The 18,775-nt window shown below is 44.4% G+C and overlaps 1 protein-coding gene across 1 annotated transcript in view; it reads left to right on the top strand.

Annotated features, from left to right (window-relative positions):
- CELSR2 (cadherin EGF LAG seven-pass G-type receptor 2) overlaps positions 1–16,397 on the top strand; it is a 120,277-nt gene extending 103,880 nt beyond the window's left edge. Inside the window, exons 24-35 of the mRNA XM_056844804.1 lie at positions 13–213; positions 1,060–1,234; positions 1,997–2,109; positions 3,285–3,364; positions 4,306–4,432; positions 5,460–5,582; positions 6,639–6,769; positions 7,619–7,707; positions 8,576–8,749; positions 9,614–9,838; positions 14,400–14,643; positions 15,525–16,397. Coding sequence (XP_056700782.1) covers positions 13–213; positions 1,060–1,234; positions 1,997–2,109; positions 3,285–3,364; positions 4,306–4,432; positions 5,460–5,582; positions 6,639–6,769; positions 7,619–7,707; positions 8,576–8,749; positions 9,614–9,838; positions 14,400–14,643; positions 15,525–15,552 — 1,710 coding nt within the window. The 3' untranslated portion in view covers positions 15,553–16,397. The remainder of the gene's footprint in view (positions 1–12; positions 214–1,059; positions 1,235–1,996; positions 2,110–3,284; positions 3,365–4,305; positions 4,433–5,459; positions 5,583–6,638; positions 6,770–7,618; positions 7,708–8,575; positions 8,750–9,613; positions 9,839–14,399; positions 14,644–15,524) is intronic.
- The last annotated feature ends 2,378 nt before the right edge of the window (positions 16,398–18,775 follow it).

The following is an 18,775-nucleotide window of genomic DNA, read 5'->3' as shown; positions in this document are numbered from 1 at the left end:
TTTTCCTCCCAGAATGGTGAGATCCTGCCCCTGAAGACCATTACCTATGCCTCTATTGCTGTGACCCTGGGCAGCCTCTTACTCACTTTCTTCTTCCTGGCTGGCCTGCGGGCCTTAAGATCCAACCAGCACAGCATCCGCAAGAATCTCGTGGTGGCGCTATTTCTCTCCGAGCTGATCTTTCTGCTGGGCATCAACCAAGCTGATCTACCAGTGAGCTCCTGGACGGGGGTGGGAGGTGTTATGGGGATAATGGGGAGGGGCAAGCAATTCAGCTAAAAGGACCCAGGCCACATAACTGAGCATTGCTGCACCTGGCAGCATCAGCATGGTCTGTGCCCTGAGTATGGAGGACGTGGCTGGGGACTACTGAGAGCTAAAAGAATCATAGAGTTGGAAGGGACCACCAGGGTCATCTAGTCCAACCCCCTGCACAATGCAGGAAATTCACAACTACCTCACACACCAAGTGACCCCTATTCTATACCCAGAAGATGGTCAAGATCCCCTCCCCCTCATGATCTGCCTAAGGTCATAGAATCAGCATTGCTGACAGATGGCCATCTAGCTTCTGCTTATAAACCTCCAGGGAAGGAGGTCTTACCACTTCCCAAGGAAGCCTGTTCCACTAAGGAACCGCTCTAACTGTTAGAAAATTCTTCCTAATGTCTAGACAGAAACACTTTTGATTTAATTTCAACCCGTTAGTTCTGGTCCAACCTTCTGGGGCAACAGAAAACAACTCTGTACCATTCTCTATATGACAGCCCTTCAAGTATTTGAAAATGGTTATCATAACACCTCTCCTTTTTAGCGTGCCTGTATTATCATTCCCTGACTGGGTGTCGCTGAACTGCCTGGGGCACCCAACAAAGTTTCACACTTTCTGGAGCTGCAGAACAAAGATGGGGGGCAAGGGTGGGTCTGTGTGAACAGATGCAAGATGCCTCTTTTTCATTAATGTATTTGTGCGGGTGGGGGGAGTTCCTTTGGAAGCACGGTCCACTCTTGTGCCAGCCAGGGATCCTAACACCCTTCTTTTCTTTCTACCTATGCCAGTTTGCCTGCACTGTCATTGCTATCTTGTTGCATTTTCTGTACATGTGCACCTTCGCCTGGGCACTCCTGGAAGCTCTGCACATCTACCGCATGCTGAGTGAGGTGCGCGACATTAACTATGGCCCCATGCGCTTCTACTACATGGTTGGCTGGGGCGTTCCAGCCTTCATCACAGGTAGGCCCTGCAACATGGCTGTATAGTGTGGCACAGGTCCATCTGCATGGACAACTCTGTCGTGGTTCTCCTTTGTGAAGCTTTAGTTTAGCATCTAGGAGATGGCAGCATCTGTGATTGGGAGAACCTGCTGTGTCATTGACATCTGAGAGTAACTCAAGGCAAACATAACTAGACAACCCTAGACTAGAACATAGAACTGGGTTGCCACTCCAAGCCCAATTATGTTTGTGCCCTTCAGTCTTGGATCTGTTGTTCCAACTATGAGCTGTTTTCTGAGGCTCCCAGTCCATGATACCCTGGGATTTCTGTGCATGGAACACATAGGGTTTTATAAACTCATTTATCAGTGTGTCAGGGCACTGTTCAGAATGGGATTGTGGTGGAAGGAGAATGGGCTTTTAAGCCTCTCCCCATACCATTTTCCCAATTTAGAACAGCTGCCAGGGAGCGCTATTTGCCTCATTGGGAAATTGCATGTGTGCTGGTATTAGGTGTGCATGCACTTTCACAGAGGGGCAAATAGCGCCCCCCTGGGGCCATTTTTGATTGTGCAAATGGCCTGAAGGGACAGCTTAAAAACACCCACCCCTCTGTGATTCAGACCCTACACGCCTGGTACGTTGGTGCTGCATACATAGAATTCCTCATCATAGAGTCATGTATTGTGTAGGCAGGGCCTTGGGGATCCTGAGTGGAGTCCCTAGGGACCCGTGCTTCCCCTTCTCCCTGCTGATACCTCTGTATGGACTCCTTCCTTAGGGCTTGCTGTGGGCCTGGACCCTGAAGGCTACGGGAACCCAGACTTCTGTTGGCTCTCCATCTATGATACTCTGATCTGGAGTTTCGCTGGACCCATTGTTTTTGCTGTTGCGGTGGGTAGAAAAATAAGGGCCTGTGGGAGGGCTGGGCTGAGCTGTGGGAGGGAGACATAAGAGCCCCAAGGCAAAAAAGTGGGCTGACCTTATTGGGTATTGTATTGTCCCCAAACAGTATTGGGGGACCCATTGTATGTTTGCATTGACTCCTTGGCTTGCATCTGGTAAAAGCTGTAAATGGAGCCCAGAAAAGAAAGACTCCTTGACAGTGACTGGAGTAGGTGGGCATGGTAGCCCAAACTCTCTAATTCCACGCTTACTTTTGTCTCTTACCAATGACTTCCTGTGGATGCAAAGGCTGGCCAGTTCTGTCATTCACTGTCCCCATCAGAGATGCTTGGAGAAGAAAAGAGTCATGTGAACGTATTAATCTTCTTGAAATCCTTTTCCGTTTCTTCAGAAGAAATCTCCAGAGTTTTTCCAGCATCATAACACAGGGAAAGAACTAGAACACAATGGGTAGCTGTGTTAATCTGTCTGTAGCAGTAGAAAACAGCAAGAGTCCCGTAGCACCTTAAAGACCAACAAAATTTCTGGCAGGGTATTAGGTGTGCCTCACAAAAGCTCATACCTTGCCAGAAATTTTGTTGGTCTTTAAGGTGCTATGGGACTCTTTCTGTTTTCTACTGCTACTGACAGACTAACACGGCTTACCCATCATGATCTATCTCCAGGCAAGGCACCACATTTAGCCGTTCAGAAGGGAAAGAACTAGTTAGGGATGTGCCTTCAAATATTTCTGGTCCATATATATATATAAAAAAAAACCTTATTGGTATTGTTTTGGATCTATCCTAGTATCCGGATAGATTGTTTGAAAAAAAGGCCACTCCAGTCCCCCGGAAAGATTCCTCCTATGGGGAATAATGGACTGAAAAATTGGAATTCTTTAAACACACACACACACAAAAACCCAAATCCTGAAACAGTATTGGGGGACCCTAATACCAATATATACGTCCTTCCTGAAATCCAAATCTGAAAAATACTGATATTTTTTTCCAAGTGCACCTAGAGCTGATCTTCACAAAGCCAGGAAGGAAACAGCATCCCAAAAGACTAGAACTGGCCCTTGCTGTCATGGCATGGAAATATTCTAGGTTTGGAAGGATCTTGGACTGGTTGTAAGGGGTGGGGAGATGATTTTAACCTTCATGTCTCTTTTCTCACAGATGAGCGTCTTCCTCTATGTCCTGGCTACCAAGGCCACTTGTGCTGCTCAGCAACAGGGTTTTGAGAAGAAGGGGACAGTGTGAGTCTTCTGTTGCACTTAACTGTGTCTCCTATGCTGTTTTGCCACTGGTTTCTGCAAGCTAGCCACTTCTACTATTCCTACTCCCATGCAGGTTTCTATAGCTTTTCCATCCTGATCACTGGTGTTACCACCGTGTTCTCTGCTGTGAAGTGTTGCTTATCCTTGCCAATACTGTGCCATGTTCTGAGTTCAGACCCTCTACTGCCATCCAGTTTCCTGCTGCGCTCTGCAGGGGCACTTTTCCATTGCTATCTCCTTACTCTCCTTTGCCAGGGCCACAGCCCTTGATGCTCCCTGCATTCTCCTGGGCATTTCAGAATCCCCAACAAAACAACAAAGAGTTAAGTAATGTGACAATATTAAGAGCCCCGTGGCGCAGTACTGCAGTACTGCAGTCAAAAGCTCTGCTCACAACCTGAGTTCGATCCTGACGGGAGTCAGTTTCAGGTAGCCGGCTCAAGGTTGACTCAGCCTTCCATCCTTCCAAGGTCGGTAAAATGACTACCCAGCTTGCTGGGGGTAAAATGTAGATGACTGGGGAAGGCATTGGCAAACCACTTCGTAAACAAAGTCTGCCTAGTAAACGTCGGGATGTGACGTCACCCCATGGGTCAGTAATGACCTGGTGCTTGCACAGGGGACTACCTTTACCTTTAATGTGAGAATACCATGACTGTCCCCAACTTTGGGTGCTTGGGAACAAAGCGGAGGGCATGCTCTGCCAGGATGGGCATTTTTCCAGGGTCAAATGACCAGTTGGTCAAAAATGACAGTCAAGCGTCTGATAAATCAGCTGACAGTATTAGACCAAGCATTATGGTGGTCAGGATGCAGTGCTAGGCTCCAGGCCTTGTTCATGGCTGATCTTTCTTATCAAAGAACGTTTGGGGTATTGTTTGGCAAGTCTAACGGACTGTTCTCCTCCTCCTCCTTCGTAGCTCTGGTCTGCGCTCAGGCTTTGTCTCTCTGCTGCTGATCAGTGCCACCTGGTTTCTGGCCCTGCTGTCTGTCAACAGTGATGCCATCCTCTTCCACTACCTCTTTGCTGGCTTCAACTGCCTCCAGGTAAGGTGGACATTCCTGCCCCCCCCCCAATCCGTTGCGAAACCCTCTAATTTGCATTAGGTGTTCATTATTTCCATTTTTTTTTTTTAGTTTACCCTAATCTCATAGAGGCTTGTAGACTGAGGGCTCAGGCGACATTTGAAGGATTTTATGTGCCTTTTTGAGCATGGCTGATCTGAGTTCTGCACAACAGCATACTGGACGTCAGCATAAATTGATTCAAAGCTGTGGCTGTCATAAGAGGGTCGTGAGCTTTGAACTCATTGAATCACAGGTAGACCTGTGTGAATCTGAGAGATTTTGGGCATTATAGGATTAATTAGCCTAGTATTATAAAGATTTTTGAAGCTGTTAGATTTTACATTAAGTTAGAAATTCCAGAGGCATAGCATAAAAATCTCATAGATGACACCACTTCCATTTTATTGCATTTTAATCCCACAGTTTGTTTTACCTTCTGTGAATATATCCTGCTACCTGATGTTTCAGTCCATATATCTGATGAAGTGGGCTGTAGCCCACAAAGTTTATGCTACAATAAATCTGTTAGTTTTTTTAAGTGTCACATGACTCCTTTTTGTGTTCCTGTGAGTTAACCAGTCCATTGACAATGTGGCAAGTGCCATCTTTTTTACTTCTCTACCCCCCCTCCCCGTAAGACATTGCCTAGTGGAGAAAGGTTTGATTGATGTGTCTTATCTGATAAAAGCAGCAAAAACTCTTGCTGTAGAAATTGACTACAGCAAAATCCATTTAGATTTGCACACAGCTGCCTGATGAAATGATCTGGACCAATCTTTGGATAATATGCTATGGCTATCTTAAAAAGAAAGTGTTAATACTTATGGTCATGGGTGGGAGAAAGCTGGGAAGAAGAGAACAGCAACCTCAAAGTTGGGTAGGGAGATAAAAAACAAGGACAGCAGGTGAGATTATGGTGCTCTTCAAGTGAACTTTGTGGCTTTCTGGATGCAGTCTGGCGACAGGTCACAGCTCTAGGCTTATGGTGTCCTTGGTTTTTCCACAGGGACCCTTAATCTTCCTCCTCTGTGTCGTCTTATGCAAAGAAGTGCGGAAGGCTCTCAGGTCCAGTTGTGGCAAGAAGCACAGCACTGACCCCACACTCGCCACCAAATCTACGTTGACAGCGGTGAGTTCTTGAGGAAGCGGCAGTCTTAACAGCAAGGGGCAAATGGGCCAGTGATTTTTGGTGGTGGGGACCGCAAGGGAAAGTTGTTTCTTCCAGGCTGTGTTTGTGGGCTTCCCAGAGGCATCTGGCTGGCCACTGCAGGAGAATGCTGGCCTAGAGGGACCTTTGGGCTTTTCTCCTGATCTTATCTGGCCAGAGTTGGTGTCGGTGTGGCATAGTCTATTCTTAAAAAGTAAAACATAGAAAACACAACCCACAAATGCAACCCAATTTCTGTGCCAAGATACATGTGTTGCAACATGTATCAATTATAACATTGTTATACTTTGTGTAATTTATTTTGCTTTTGTTAGTCATAAGGAAAGGGCAATGAAGTCCAACTTCCAAATTGCTGGAAATGCTTCTCAACCACTTTTTCCAAGTATTACTCACATGCTCCCACATGGTATCTTCACAGCCTTGAGAGCTAGAAACTTGCAGAGGGTGGGAGGTAATAAAAGCTTACATGGTACAGGGTATCACAGCCCTGTGTTTTGCCTCCCAATGATCATGGGATAGAGCTTCTTTCAGCCCAGAGAATAGCAGGGATGACAGATTGGTCTCTTGTCAATGAAGAGCTGAAACAGCAGGAAAGGTGCTCAGAGAGTTCACTGGGACAGTCAAGAACACACACACAGGAACACACATGAAGCTGCCTTATACTGAATCAGACCATCAGTCCCTCAAAGTCAGTATTGTTTACTCAGACTGGCAGTAGCTCTCCAGAGTCTCAGGCAGAGGTCTTTCACCTCACCTCCTACCTAATCCTTTTAACTGGCGATACCAGGGATTGAACCTGAGACATTCCGCATGCAAAGCAGAAGCTCTTCCACCAAGCAATGGCTTCTCCCCAAGAACATGAATAGTGGAGAATCTGTAAGATAGGACTTAGAAGGGGCCCTTGCAGAACTGTGAGGGGGACAGTTTCCTATTTTTGGAATTCAATTTCTAAGAAAAAAGGAGATATATGAGGGGAAATGGTGCTCATCTCTCCGTGCTTTTGTTCTTCCTCAACAGGCTTATAACTGCAACAACACGTATGTGGACGGGCAGTTGTACCACACACCCTTTGGAGACTCCACAGGATCTTTGCACAGCACTGTCCGCTCAGGCAAGAGTCAGCATAGCTACATTCCATTTGTGCTGAGGTAAGGCTAATGCCAGGGCCAAGCGCTGTGTGTACAGGCTCTTGTGCTACACGTGAACTAATCCAGTGATAAACTGCATACTAAATGATACACACCCCACCCGACTATCTATCTCAGAAAGAAGGCTTAGCTTGGCTCTACTCCTTCTACCCCTCCTGCTTGGGCCTAAGGTTTCGTTTGTGTCCTTCTAGAGTCAGTTCCAGGGGTTTCATGGAACCCATGGGTAATCAATGACTGATAGCTGCACAAGGCCCAGAAAGAAGCGGTCATCCATTGTTCTTTATTAGTGTTCAGTCTCTAGGGTTTTTTTTTTGTTTTTGTTTTGTTGGGGAAGCTTACTTCTCATTAAATAAATATAGATGTTAAATAGATATTCAGTAGTTCTGCTTCCCAACCCTGGGCACAAAGTTACAACTCTCGTGCTGTTCCTGCTGCAGTTAGCTCTCACTGACAGGAGACTGGAAAATTTCGTTGTCTGCTGCACTAACTGTTGTTAATTCAATAAACTGCAGTTTAAATTAACTGTGGTTAATTGTGACATTTGAATGCAGTCTAAGAGATGGATTCCTTGAGAACCTTTCATAGGTCTTATGCCTGGTAGAAATCTTGTCAATGACATGGAGAGGGGTGTGTCTTTCTGACCCTTATATTTCTGTTACTGCAAAGTCTGATTTTTATATTTTGACAATCTGAGAGAAATCTACAACAGGAAGATAGAGTTTCTTGCTTCCAAGTTGACTCTGAGAAAAACAGAACATTTATGCCAGTTTTGCTGCCTGGCCTATCCCTTTGTGCTCTGGTGGTTCTGAGATGTGGCTTGCATTCAACACTTCTCATTTTGTCTTACAGAGAGGAGTCTGGCTTGAACAACAGCCAGTTACATATTGGACCTGTGGATCCCAACTCACTCTTCCTGGAAGCCAAGGATCAGAACAATGGTAAGGGAAAGTGAGGCAAGAATAAACCACAAATTGAGACCTGGCATAGAACAACTCATACTGGGAGGAAGGGAAGGTTTAGGCCTGTCCCCACCCAGTTTGTCTGAAAACCCCCCACACAGTTTTAAAAGATGTCGGGAAGGCCCTCAGTGAGCAAGCCAATTGGGTCCCCAGGGGAGGGAAGTGCAAAGCTTGAGAGCCACAGCAAAGAAGGCCCTTACTTGTGTGCCCAACGATCTCACCTCATACAGAGCTAGCATGCAGAGAAAGCTAACCCTCAAAGATCTCAGGCTACAGGCAGGCAAGTATGGGTTCAGGGAGCTCCATAGGTACCCAAGTCCAAGCCTGTTTAGGGCTTTAAAAGTCAACACCAACACTTTGAATTTGGCACCAGAAGCAAACTGGAAGCCAAGCTAGCTGTGAAGAGGGACAATATCATCCCCATGACCCAGGCCTTAACTTCACCCAGAAACTGGTTCAGGGTCTCCATTGCCTCCCTAGGTTCACCTGGGAAGGAAAGATAGTTGTGCATCATCAGTGCATCGATGACATTGTACTTATCTCTCTGGTCCACTTGCTTGGGAGCAGTGGGGGCGAGGAACATGATTGGATCCTTCCTATAACTAGTCATTGATCTGTGATGCCTGATGAACACGAAGAATTGGCTGGATCTATGTGCATATTTCAAAATCAAGACACCCAGCTTAAATTACTGAGACCTAATGTGAGCCCTTAGGTGGGGTTGGTGAATGAGTGTGTGTATGTGTGTGTGTGAAGACTGAGTGCTATGGTGACAGTTCGTGGACTGACACTTCCATCATCCCTGGTGCTGTAATGAGCAGTAAGTCTCTCTTCCCTCTGGCCACAGAGCATGACACCGACTCGGACAGCGACCTCTCCCTGGAAGATGATCAGAGTGGCTCCTACGCTTCCACCCACTCCTCAGACAGTGAAGAGGATGAAGAATTTGCCAGGGAGCCCTGCTGGGAGAACTTGCTGTGCCCTAACAATGAGAAAATGCCAGCACACAGCACTCCAAAAGGTACTTCTGGAAGTGAGCTTGGTGAGGTTTTAGAAGAACCAAGTCCTGATTGTGAAAAGGTTTGATGGCCCATGCCAGCTCAGAACTCCAACCCTTAACTTAACTGAGATAACAGTGAGACTTTGAAGTCATTGTTCTTGGTTTGGTCTATTTGTCCTTTCTTGCAGCATGGACATTAGATACCCAGATCAATCTTTCTCTGCAGTGGAGCTTGGACACTGAATGGGGGTACAGAAGATAGAGGTGTGGTTGATAAGAAGAACAGTGTTGATGCCAGCAATGACCCCCACAACTGGCAGCTGATTTGGGGTGGAGGCAGACTTACAACCCTGACTGGGGCCAGGTGGGGACATATGGCCCTTTCAGGACCTAACCACTGCCCAGTTGGAGGCCAGGGACTGGGACAAGGGGCGAGGACTCCTGCCTCCTCCCAGGCTCCTGGGACCTGCCTAGATGCCAGACATCTTTGACCATTAAATCCCTTCCCACTGTACAGCTGGTTGACAAAATAATTCTGTTCGATTCTAAACCATCCATAATATTTCAGCAAGGTACTGGATTTGACCTTACCCATGTGTCCTATTTTTTACAACAACTCTTTATATCACTATACCCCAGGGACTTCAGAACCAGGGAGCTGGGAAAAAAACCCTTTCCAGACATCTCTCAGGCACATCACTTTCTCTGGACTTGCATCTCATGCATTTTGGCATAAATTTCTTTCCCTTGGATAGGTTACCTGTTTTAGTGCAACTTGGCTGAGCATAAATTGACTGAGCATAACCTTCACATATCCTGCATGGCACGGAGAACATCGCATGGCAAAGGTTTCACAACCATGTTCCTGTTGTCCTTTCTTCCCAGCAGATAACCTTTCTGGTCCTGGCAAACCTTACTGGCCTGGAGACTTTGTGACCACAGCTAGTGACAGTGATGGGCACGCTGGGTCGGAGAAGCTACGCGTGGAGCCGATCAGCAAGAATGACTGGCTGGAGCAGGCAGAAGAAGCACCCAGAGAGAATGGAGAGACACAGACCAGGGAGAGCCTCTTGAGCTCCCTGCCTCATCCTACTGCTCAGCCCCAGAAAGGTAAAGAGATTTGATTGTGGAACACCCCAACACCCACTCTCCCTACGCAGTTTAATAAAGGAAAAGGGGCCTTTTCTACTTGGTATCCTCCGCAAGTGCAGTTAGTTTTGGATGCAGAATTCAGCTTCCTGAGAGTCTCACTGCAATCCTATGCAGAGTTACTCCAGCCTAAGCCAGTGGTAGTTTGTGGGGGGGGGGGCACAAGGAGTAGGCCAGCCTCCACAAGGTGATGTGTCCCTTGCTGGCACTGGGTTTGACTAAGCTCTTAGAAGCTGTGCATCGGTACAGTGCTGCCTCCTTGTACTGTCAACTCTGTTGCTGCCTCCAGTTGCTGTTGGTTCTGGTGAAGGCATGACTTTCCCCTACTCTTCAGCAGTGCACAGTGGTGGAGGCTGGGTTATTGCCTGCACCCCATCCCTTGAACTTCCCCTGGTCCAAGCCTGTTGAAATCAGTGGGCTTAGATGGGGGTAATTCTACATATTTATTATTTTAAACACTTCTGTGCCATCTTCCCATCCAACTTAAGTTCCCCAAGGATGATGCTTTCTTTCTTCTTTTTTTTTATAATTTTTTTTATTGATTTTTATAATAAATCCAAAAAAAAAAGAAAAAAAGAAAAAAAATATACATAATAAAATAAAAAATAAAAATAAAAATACATAGAGTGTACAGTTCTGTTATTACACTGTTCATATAAAAACATATATTGTTAATATTGTTATACATATATTGTTATACATAATTTGTTATACATATAAGAATATATATTACGCCCTACTTCAAAAATCCACCACCCACCACAGTGCCCATCACCAATGGACTTCCGATGGGGTGTGTTGACTAATAAAAAAAAATCACATTATTATACATTAATTAAAATCACATTATACTATAATTCGTTAACTATATTTTTAAAATCCGTTTTTGCCGATTTATCCCAGTATGCAGCGGCCTTTGACCACATAATTTTGAATTCCTCCATATCTTTACCATGTAAAGATACTGTAATTTTGGCCATCCGCATATACAACCATAATTTTTCTCTCCATTCTCTAATTGAAGGTTTAATCGTTTGCTTCCACTTTTTTGCAATTATAATTCTAGCTGCTGCAAAACTATATTGACATATGACTCTATCACCTTTATCCAATTCTCTATTTGGAATGCCTAATAAGCAAAAAGCGGGATCTCGCTTGATTTTTACTTTAATAAGATTATTGGTTTCATTCATAACGAATTGCCAAAATCTCCTAATTTTTTTACAAAACCACCAACTATGCATAAACGTTCCTATATCAGTACCACATTTCCAACATAACGCTTTGTCATCTTTTTTCATTTTACTTAATAAAACCGGGGTTATATACCATCTGTAAAACATTTTATATAAATTTTCTCTTATTTCATTCGAAATAGTAAACCTAAATTCATTTTTCCAAAGCTTTTCCCAAATTTCCAAATCAATATTATATCCTAAATCTCTCATCCATTTCAACATGACTGGTTTGATCCTTTCTTGTTCTAAGTTCAATTCTATAAGTACTTTATAAATCCTACCAATCAATCCTTTATTACCTTTCAATAATACTATCTCAAAGTTAGACTTAGTATGATTAAATCCCAATCTGTTATCTTTAATAAAAACATCATTTAGTTTATAATACATAAACCAGTCTTTTAGTTGAAGTTCTTCACGCGTTTTCAATATCCATGTCCCATCTCTATATTCTATCAATTCTCTATAGATATCACAGTCCAAATTTAGATGTGCACCTCTTCGCATAAAAGCTTCTATAGGATTTATCCAACCGGGAGTTTTACTTTCTAAAGCATCTTTATATTTATTCCATACTTGTAATAAGTTTTTCCTGATAATATTAGAATTAAATTCCTTATTCACTTTCTGTTTCTCATACCATAAATAAGCATGCCACCCGAATCGTAGTTTATATCCTTCTAATTCTAATAATTTAGGATTCTCCAAGAGAATCCAATCTTTAATCCAGGTGAAACATGCCGCTTGGTAATACATTTTTAAATCTGGTAATCCCAATCCTCCCGTCTCCCTTAATTCTATTAAATTATTATATGCAATCCTATGTCTCTCTTTACCCCAAAGGAATCTCAGAATATCTTTTTTCCATTCCTCAAATATCTGTACCCCTGTCACTATTGGTAAATTTTGAAACAGAAAAAGCATCTTAGGCAGTAACATCATTTTAATTACTGATATTCTTCCCCAAAGTGATAAAGGGACCTTTTCCCAACTTATCAGATCGTTTTTTATTTGTTGCCATTGTTTCACATAGTTATCCTGAAATAAATTAAGGTTATTATTCGATAACCATATACCTAAATATTTAACTTTATGTTCAATATTGAGTCCCGACTTTTTGATCAATGTTTGTTGCTGTGAAAGAGTCATATTTTTAACCAAAATTTTTGTTTTTGCCTTATTAATTTTAAAACCTGAAATCTTTCCATAAACCTCCAATATTTTATTCCATCTGTCAAACTGTTCAATCGGATCAATCAAAAAACATACTAAATCATCCGCATAAGCTTTAAGTTTGTAATGATTTCTCCCTATTCTTACCCCTACTACATCATTAGATTTTCTAAGATTATCCAGTAATACCTCTAATACTAAAATAAAAAGTAAAGGGGAAAGAGGACAACCCTGTCTCGTTCCCCTTTGAATTTCAATCTTTGGTGATAAAGACCCATTCACAATCAAATTAGCTGTTTGATATGTATATATACTTTTTATGGCAGTTTTAAAACTATCACCAAAACCCATATATTCTAATACCTTAATCATAAACTGCCAATTAACATTATCAAAGGCTTTTTCGGCATCCAAAAATATAAAAGCTATTGGTGTTGTGTCTTGTTCCGCATATTCTAAAAGATCAATTACCACCCTAACATTTTGACTAATCAGTCTTCCTGGTAGAAATCCAGCTTGATCATCATGTATTAATTGGTTCAGTACTCCTTTTAGTCTAGTAGCTAAAATTGCTACAAATAGTTTGTAATCAATATTTAGCAATGAAATCGGTCTATAGTTTTTAACTTCCAATGTATCAGAATTCACCTTTGGTATTAAGGCTATATTTGCCTGTTTCCAGGTCTGAGGGATAATACCTTTTGTCATCTCTAAATTCATAACTTCCAAAAGATAGGGGATTAATTGCTCTCTAAATGTTTTATAATAATATGCTGTAAAACCATCTGGTCCAGGAGATTTATTCAGCTTACTTTTTTTTATAGCCTGCTCCAATTCATCCTTGGTTATTGGAGAATCTAAAAATTCTTTATTTTCTTGTGTTATTTTTCGCCAATCCCATTTAGCAAGATAAACTTCCATTTCTACCTCTGAAACTAACTTTTTTTATATAAATCTGTGTAAAATTTCACAAATGTATCTACTATCTCCTCTTTAGCTCTTGTTATCTTGCCCTCCCTTCTTATTTGAGTTATTGGTAATTTTTTATCTTTCTGTTTAATTTGCCAAGCTAACATTTTACCTGGTTTATTAGCATGTTCAAAAAATCTTTGTTTAGTATACATAACTTTTCGTTCAATTTCTTCAGCAAGTAAAAATTCATATTGATGTTGACAATTTCTAATCTTATTTTGTTGTTCTAGTTTAGCCCCTTTGTCTTGCAATCTACTTCTGATGAGCGTGTTTCTAGCCATTATGCATGTGGACATAAGACTCAAATCATGTCGCTGGTACAGAGTGAAATGTCAAGGAGATCAGGAGGTGGGGTTTCGGTGCACTGCATAGCTCCTTACTGCTTGCACAGTACTTGTGCACAATACATACAATTAGGTTTGCTTAACTTGCATCATTTTAGCTTTTCTTGATTTTCTTCTGGTGTAGAGTGAGACAGTAGGGGAAAGGTCTGATTCAGTATAAGACAACTTCATGTGTTGAGACAGTAGGGGAAAAGTCATGGTAAATGATAAGGGAACCGGGTGAAGTGCTGTGCTCCTGACACTGTGATACTACCAGATAAGCTATACGGGCACCGAATGTTGAAGTGCCACATCTTAACATGGAACAAGGATAAAAGTTGATGCCCCAGTACAATCGGGGCTCAGTCGCTTGTTAATGCGGGCTGAGCCGCAGCTGCAATAAAACTGTTTTCTCGACTAACTGTCTCGGGTCTCTCTCCTCCTTGAACCCCCGTTTTCCGGCAACAAGAGCATACTGAGCCCAACTTAGGCTCTCCCATATGCAGATCCACAAGTGCAAGAATGGCCAGTTACTCACCCACTGACTGAAATGCCTCAGTAAACTGATTTAGCCTGAGTTTGATGCAGTCCTTGATTTTACACGTATTCTGTCTGAGAAAAATGGAGGGACAAAGCCTCCGTTTTCAGCATTACCAAAGAATATTACAGGTAGCACTGCAGGCATAATTGTCAGTCCCTGTCTTGCTGGTTCTATTGATATTAGTGAGGGGTTACGTACTTTCTGAGGGGAAATGAGTGTAGAGATGATGCAAGCTTGGTTTAGTGCCTTCCTCACTCTGACTATTCTTCCCTCAGGCATCTTGAAAAAGAAGTGCCTGCCGCCCATCAGCGAGAAGAACAGCATCCAGCGTATCCACAACAAGCTGTCCAGCTGCCGCTCAGGGATGGTTTCTTCACATGGCTCTTCGGGCAGTGATGGCAGTCGTGGGGGAGGGGCGCCGCGGCCTCGCCAGACACTCCAGGAGCAGCTCAATGGCCTTACGCCCATTGCCATGAGCATAAAGACTGGCACAGTGGATGAGGACTCCTCGGGCTCCGAGTGAGTATGACCGAGTCTTCTGTCTGGTGGACTGTATTCGGCAGCCCAGATGTGTGAGCCACCTGCCTCAAGGGAGTTCCCTCGTTCACACGGCAGGCCCAGTATCTCAAGTATTTCCGTTGTATAACTTGACTCCCCTTCCCCAGCTCTGCCTCTTGAAAACAAATGCTTTTCCCTCTGTCACTGTTTACAGGTTCTTAGAGTCTACCTAACTTGTACTAAATCCCTCCGCTTCTTCTGATCATGGGCTGGGGGGTGGGTATTTTCACTGGGGCTTGCTAGACTGTTTGCCTCCTTCATCTTCAGTTGTTGCATATTTGGGCTAGACACTAGACAGGCTTCTGGCCAGGCAGATAAGTGGCTATTATAATAGCCCCACAGCTGAGTTGATGTAGGACTTGAAAAGCATGGTTGCAGCCATCAAAACCAAGCTGTGCCTGGCTCTCCCTTTCTTGTCTTTGTGAGGCCTATTGGTGGATACCAATCCACTCTCTACAGCCAGAGGGATAGTACGAGACTGCATCTCAAGGTTGTGGTTAGATGCTAAAGCAGCATTTAAAAAAAAAATCTGAAATTTCCTTTCATCAATATCATCCTAAGAACTTTCCGGGGAATAAGCCCTATTAAATAGACTTGAATAAGATTCAGAGTAGACTTGCTTAGGATTGCTCTCTCTGTTACCCAAAAGCTAAGGCTTTTCATGAATTATTGATAAATGCTGCAGCATTTATAGGGTAGGATAGGATAAGGGCTGTCTGGGATGGGGTGGGGATGAGGCAACACTGTCCTATTCTAACTTTTTCCTCAGCTTTCTGGCACTAACCCACCCTCTCCTCCCTTCTCTGTCTCTTGTTCTCTCACCTCTCTCTTCAATCGCCTAGATTTCTGTTTTTTAATTTTCTCCATTAACACACAAGCCCCAGGGGGGGTGCTTTGCCCAGACCTGCTCATGAACATGCTCATGTGTTTGTGTTTTCCCCTTTCCCGTCTCGCTTTGTGTTTGATCACTGAGCAGGAGTGATGAAACCTCAATCTGACGCCGCACGCACCAGACTCTTTTCTCTCGTGCATTGGCCAGTCCGGGAGCCAGGATTGCTCTCAAACCGCAGCGAGGAATGTTGTCTCCTTCAGCCCGGCCCTGCACGGTCTGGGTAGCTGGACCCACTGTATGTAGTGCCAAATGAACCTAACTTGCCACCCTGGCACCAGGGCCATGGCAGGTCCCAGGAGACAGACCTACTTGAACAGATGCACTTTGAATCGTTGTACAAAGGACAGAAACACTAACTTGACCACCTCCAAGTCTTCAGGGATTTTCATGCTTTGTTCCCCAGTCTGGAACTGTTGCGTGTCTGGAATATTTTTCTTATCTATCCAGTTGGTCGGGGGAGCCTCAGCAGCAGCCACATGCCTGGGGCCTCTGGAAATGCTTTACGGTGCAGATGTTTGCATATCTGACAATGCAGCTGAGTAGGGGTCAGTGTGCTTGAAGATAGATGCCACTAGGGGGCACAGAACACTGTAGCTTTTAGCCTGATGTGGCAAATCAGAAATGGGGCACAATTTCTGGAGGGGCAGGGCACTGCTCTGACTTTCTCCTAGGACTGGGGAACTTTAGATTAAGGCCGGAGAGCACAGCGCCATGAGGTTTGTGCTAGGCACCATGTAGGCACTACAGGCAGACTCTGCATTAAAGCTGACCTCCCTAAAGGCCTCACCTGCACAATTCCAGGAGATAGCCCCTTCCTCCCTCTGCAGTATGTGCAAGAGTATCACCAGCATGGTTTTCTGCCATCCTGTTGCATGGGGGATTAAAACATGTCTCCAGGAACAACTGATGGATGTTAAACACAGCGGGCAAGTCAGTCTACATCTGTTTGGCACACTGGAGAGATGGGGGAGGGGGCTGAGATCTTGATTTTGCCACACCGAGCATCCACAGAATTGAGAAAGGCTGAATGTCAGGAAAATAAACTTTCTCGTCCAAATAACGTTCTGTATCAGTACTTGAGTGCTCCCTGCAGACTAGCACTCGATGCCGTCTGTGCTGTTCCGGCCCACGGAAAATAAAAAAGTGTTTCTTGATTACGTTGCTTAAAGAAGTGGTAAGATTCATAACAAAAAACAACAACCCCAGAGCCAGGTCCTCAGGATGCTACACACATCTGTCAACTCCACAGATCTGCATTGGCTGAGAAATCTCGTCCCTCTTCTGGCAAGTTGCTCATCTCAGACTTGGTCCTCCAGATGGCACAGTAGAACCAGAAAACTCTGTAGGGGCTTCAGTCCTGACCAAGACTAAAACCTGATGTAGGATACCGGCACCCATGGAAGTGCTCCCTCTTGGACCACACACAAAAAAATTATTTTCTAACCACGTGGTTGTGGCAGCCACCTCTCTGAGCTCAGCCGATCCAGTGACTTGGCCCCACGGGGACTGCCCCGAAAGGCACCCTGCAAGGTGCTGAGCGCCGTGGGAGTGGCCCGCTGAGCCATCTGTCCATGCTGCAATTATTTTCATAGAAAACGACAAAAAGTTTTAAAAAGTCCTCTGGACCAGTCAGCACCTGCTCCCCGTGCTGCTGGGCCGGAGCATGGATGCTGCCTTGACGTCTCCCTATAGCGCCCGACTCGCACGCCGGCAGGGCGCTGCCTTTCTGCCTCAGAAGCCTTCATTTTTTTCTACACTCAGCCAAGCCAGATGCCTGCTCATCGGGGGGGGGGGTTCACGCTGGGGGTCCTTTTGGAAAGTTTTTTATAATGTTCCTGGGAAAGAGATTTTTTTCTGATAAGGGAGCGGGGGAAGAGGGGGGCAGCTTGGGGAGGGGTGAAGGCACTGTTTATTTTGATGTAATTTTTTTTTTTAATTTGACCACTGCTGAAGGATGTTCTAATTTAAAGGGATGAAAAGCTGTCCAGGTTACAACTTCTAGCTTCGTAGCTATATTAAGTCTTGTTAGACTCTGCCATGCTTTACCGACTTAGCCAAGGTTTGCACGAGGAGAAGGTAATCAGAACTTTGACCATCTTCGTGGCCTGGCTTACCCAAGAACGGGGTTCTCAAAATGAGGCATCTCCTCTGGAAATCTTGGTCGTTGCTGTCCAGCCTTTTAGGGCCTCCTTGCCAATTCCCAGCCCTTTCTTGGAATCTTTTAATGTAACAGGATGTGATGCTTTTAAATCTGTGTCGTGGTCAGCCTGGCACATTCGTAACAGCCACTGTGCGTGTGAACCACAAAGTTAAGCAGACAGGAGATCTCTTGTGTAGACTAAGTGATCTGATGCATTTTTGTTTCCAACAAAACGTACCCTGTGAGCAGTTTAGCTCAAGCCTAGTTCAAAGAACAAAGGAGAAGTTTTTTTTTCCCAATGCAGGAGCAGCAGCAATTGAATTCTAGCTGGGGGTCTATGTTGTCCTGATGGTCAATTCTAGGTTAACTTCTGCCCTGTAAACCCAACGAGAGGGGAGACTCATCTGGAAATCAAAAGGCCAGCTAAGCAATTATTTTTGTACTTTTTCCGCTCTCCTGGTAGGTTGCTTATCATAATACTGCAGCATTAAAAGGCAAGGCCATGCTTTGGGTCATCACACAAGTAGACCATGTAGTCCTTCAGGAGCCTCATGTGTGAGACTATTGATGCCTAAGCCTGTAGAGAATGGGACACTCCTATTGGCCCCAGCTAGTGTACCAAAACCTCCAGGTGGGGGGAACAACCACCTATTCTGATCAGCTCTACTCACATGACATAAAGAGATGCAGCAGAGAAATTGGCTTGGATGAAAACAAGCAGGGAAGCTCCCCCCCCCCCCGCCCCGAGTTCCCATTGCCAACTCACAGAGTGGGAATGAGTAACATATTAAATCTCTCTGTTGTGAAGCGTGCTATCAGTGTAAATCCAAGAATCTGCTCTGCTGGTGCAAATGAGAGATGGGAGGCAGAACTAATGGTTACTGTACAAATGTCTTCCATAAAGGACTCCCCCCCCTCTGGGCGGCATTTGCAAATGTTGTCCCCTGTTGGGGCAACATGGTAGGCAAATAGCCAGCAGCTGAAGCCTTTCTGATCATTGCAGCTACATGCTGAGAAAAGCTTCACGTGTGGAATTTATGTCTCTCACATAATTGTTAAAG

Source organism: Euleptes europaea, chromosome 2, assembly GCF_029931775.1.
Source record: "Euleptes europaea isolate rEulEur1 chromosome 2, rEulEur1.hap1, whole genome shotgun sequence".
Classification (NCBI taxonomy): domain Eukaryota; kingdom Metazoa; phylum Chordata; class Lepidosauria; order Squamata; family Sphaerodactylidae; genus Euleptes; species Euleptes europaea.
This window is presented reverse-complemented; position numbering and strand designations above follow the sequence as displayed.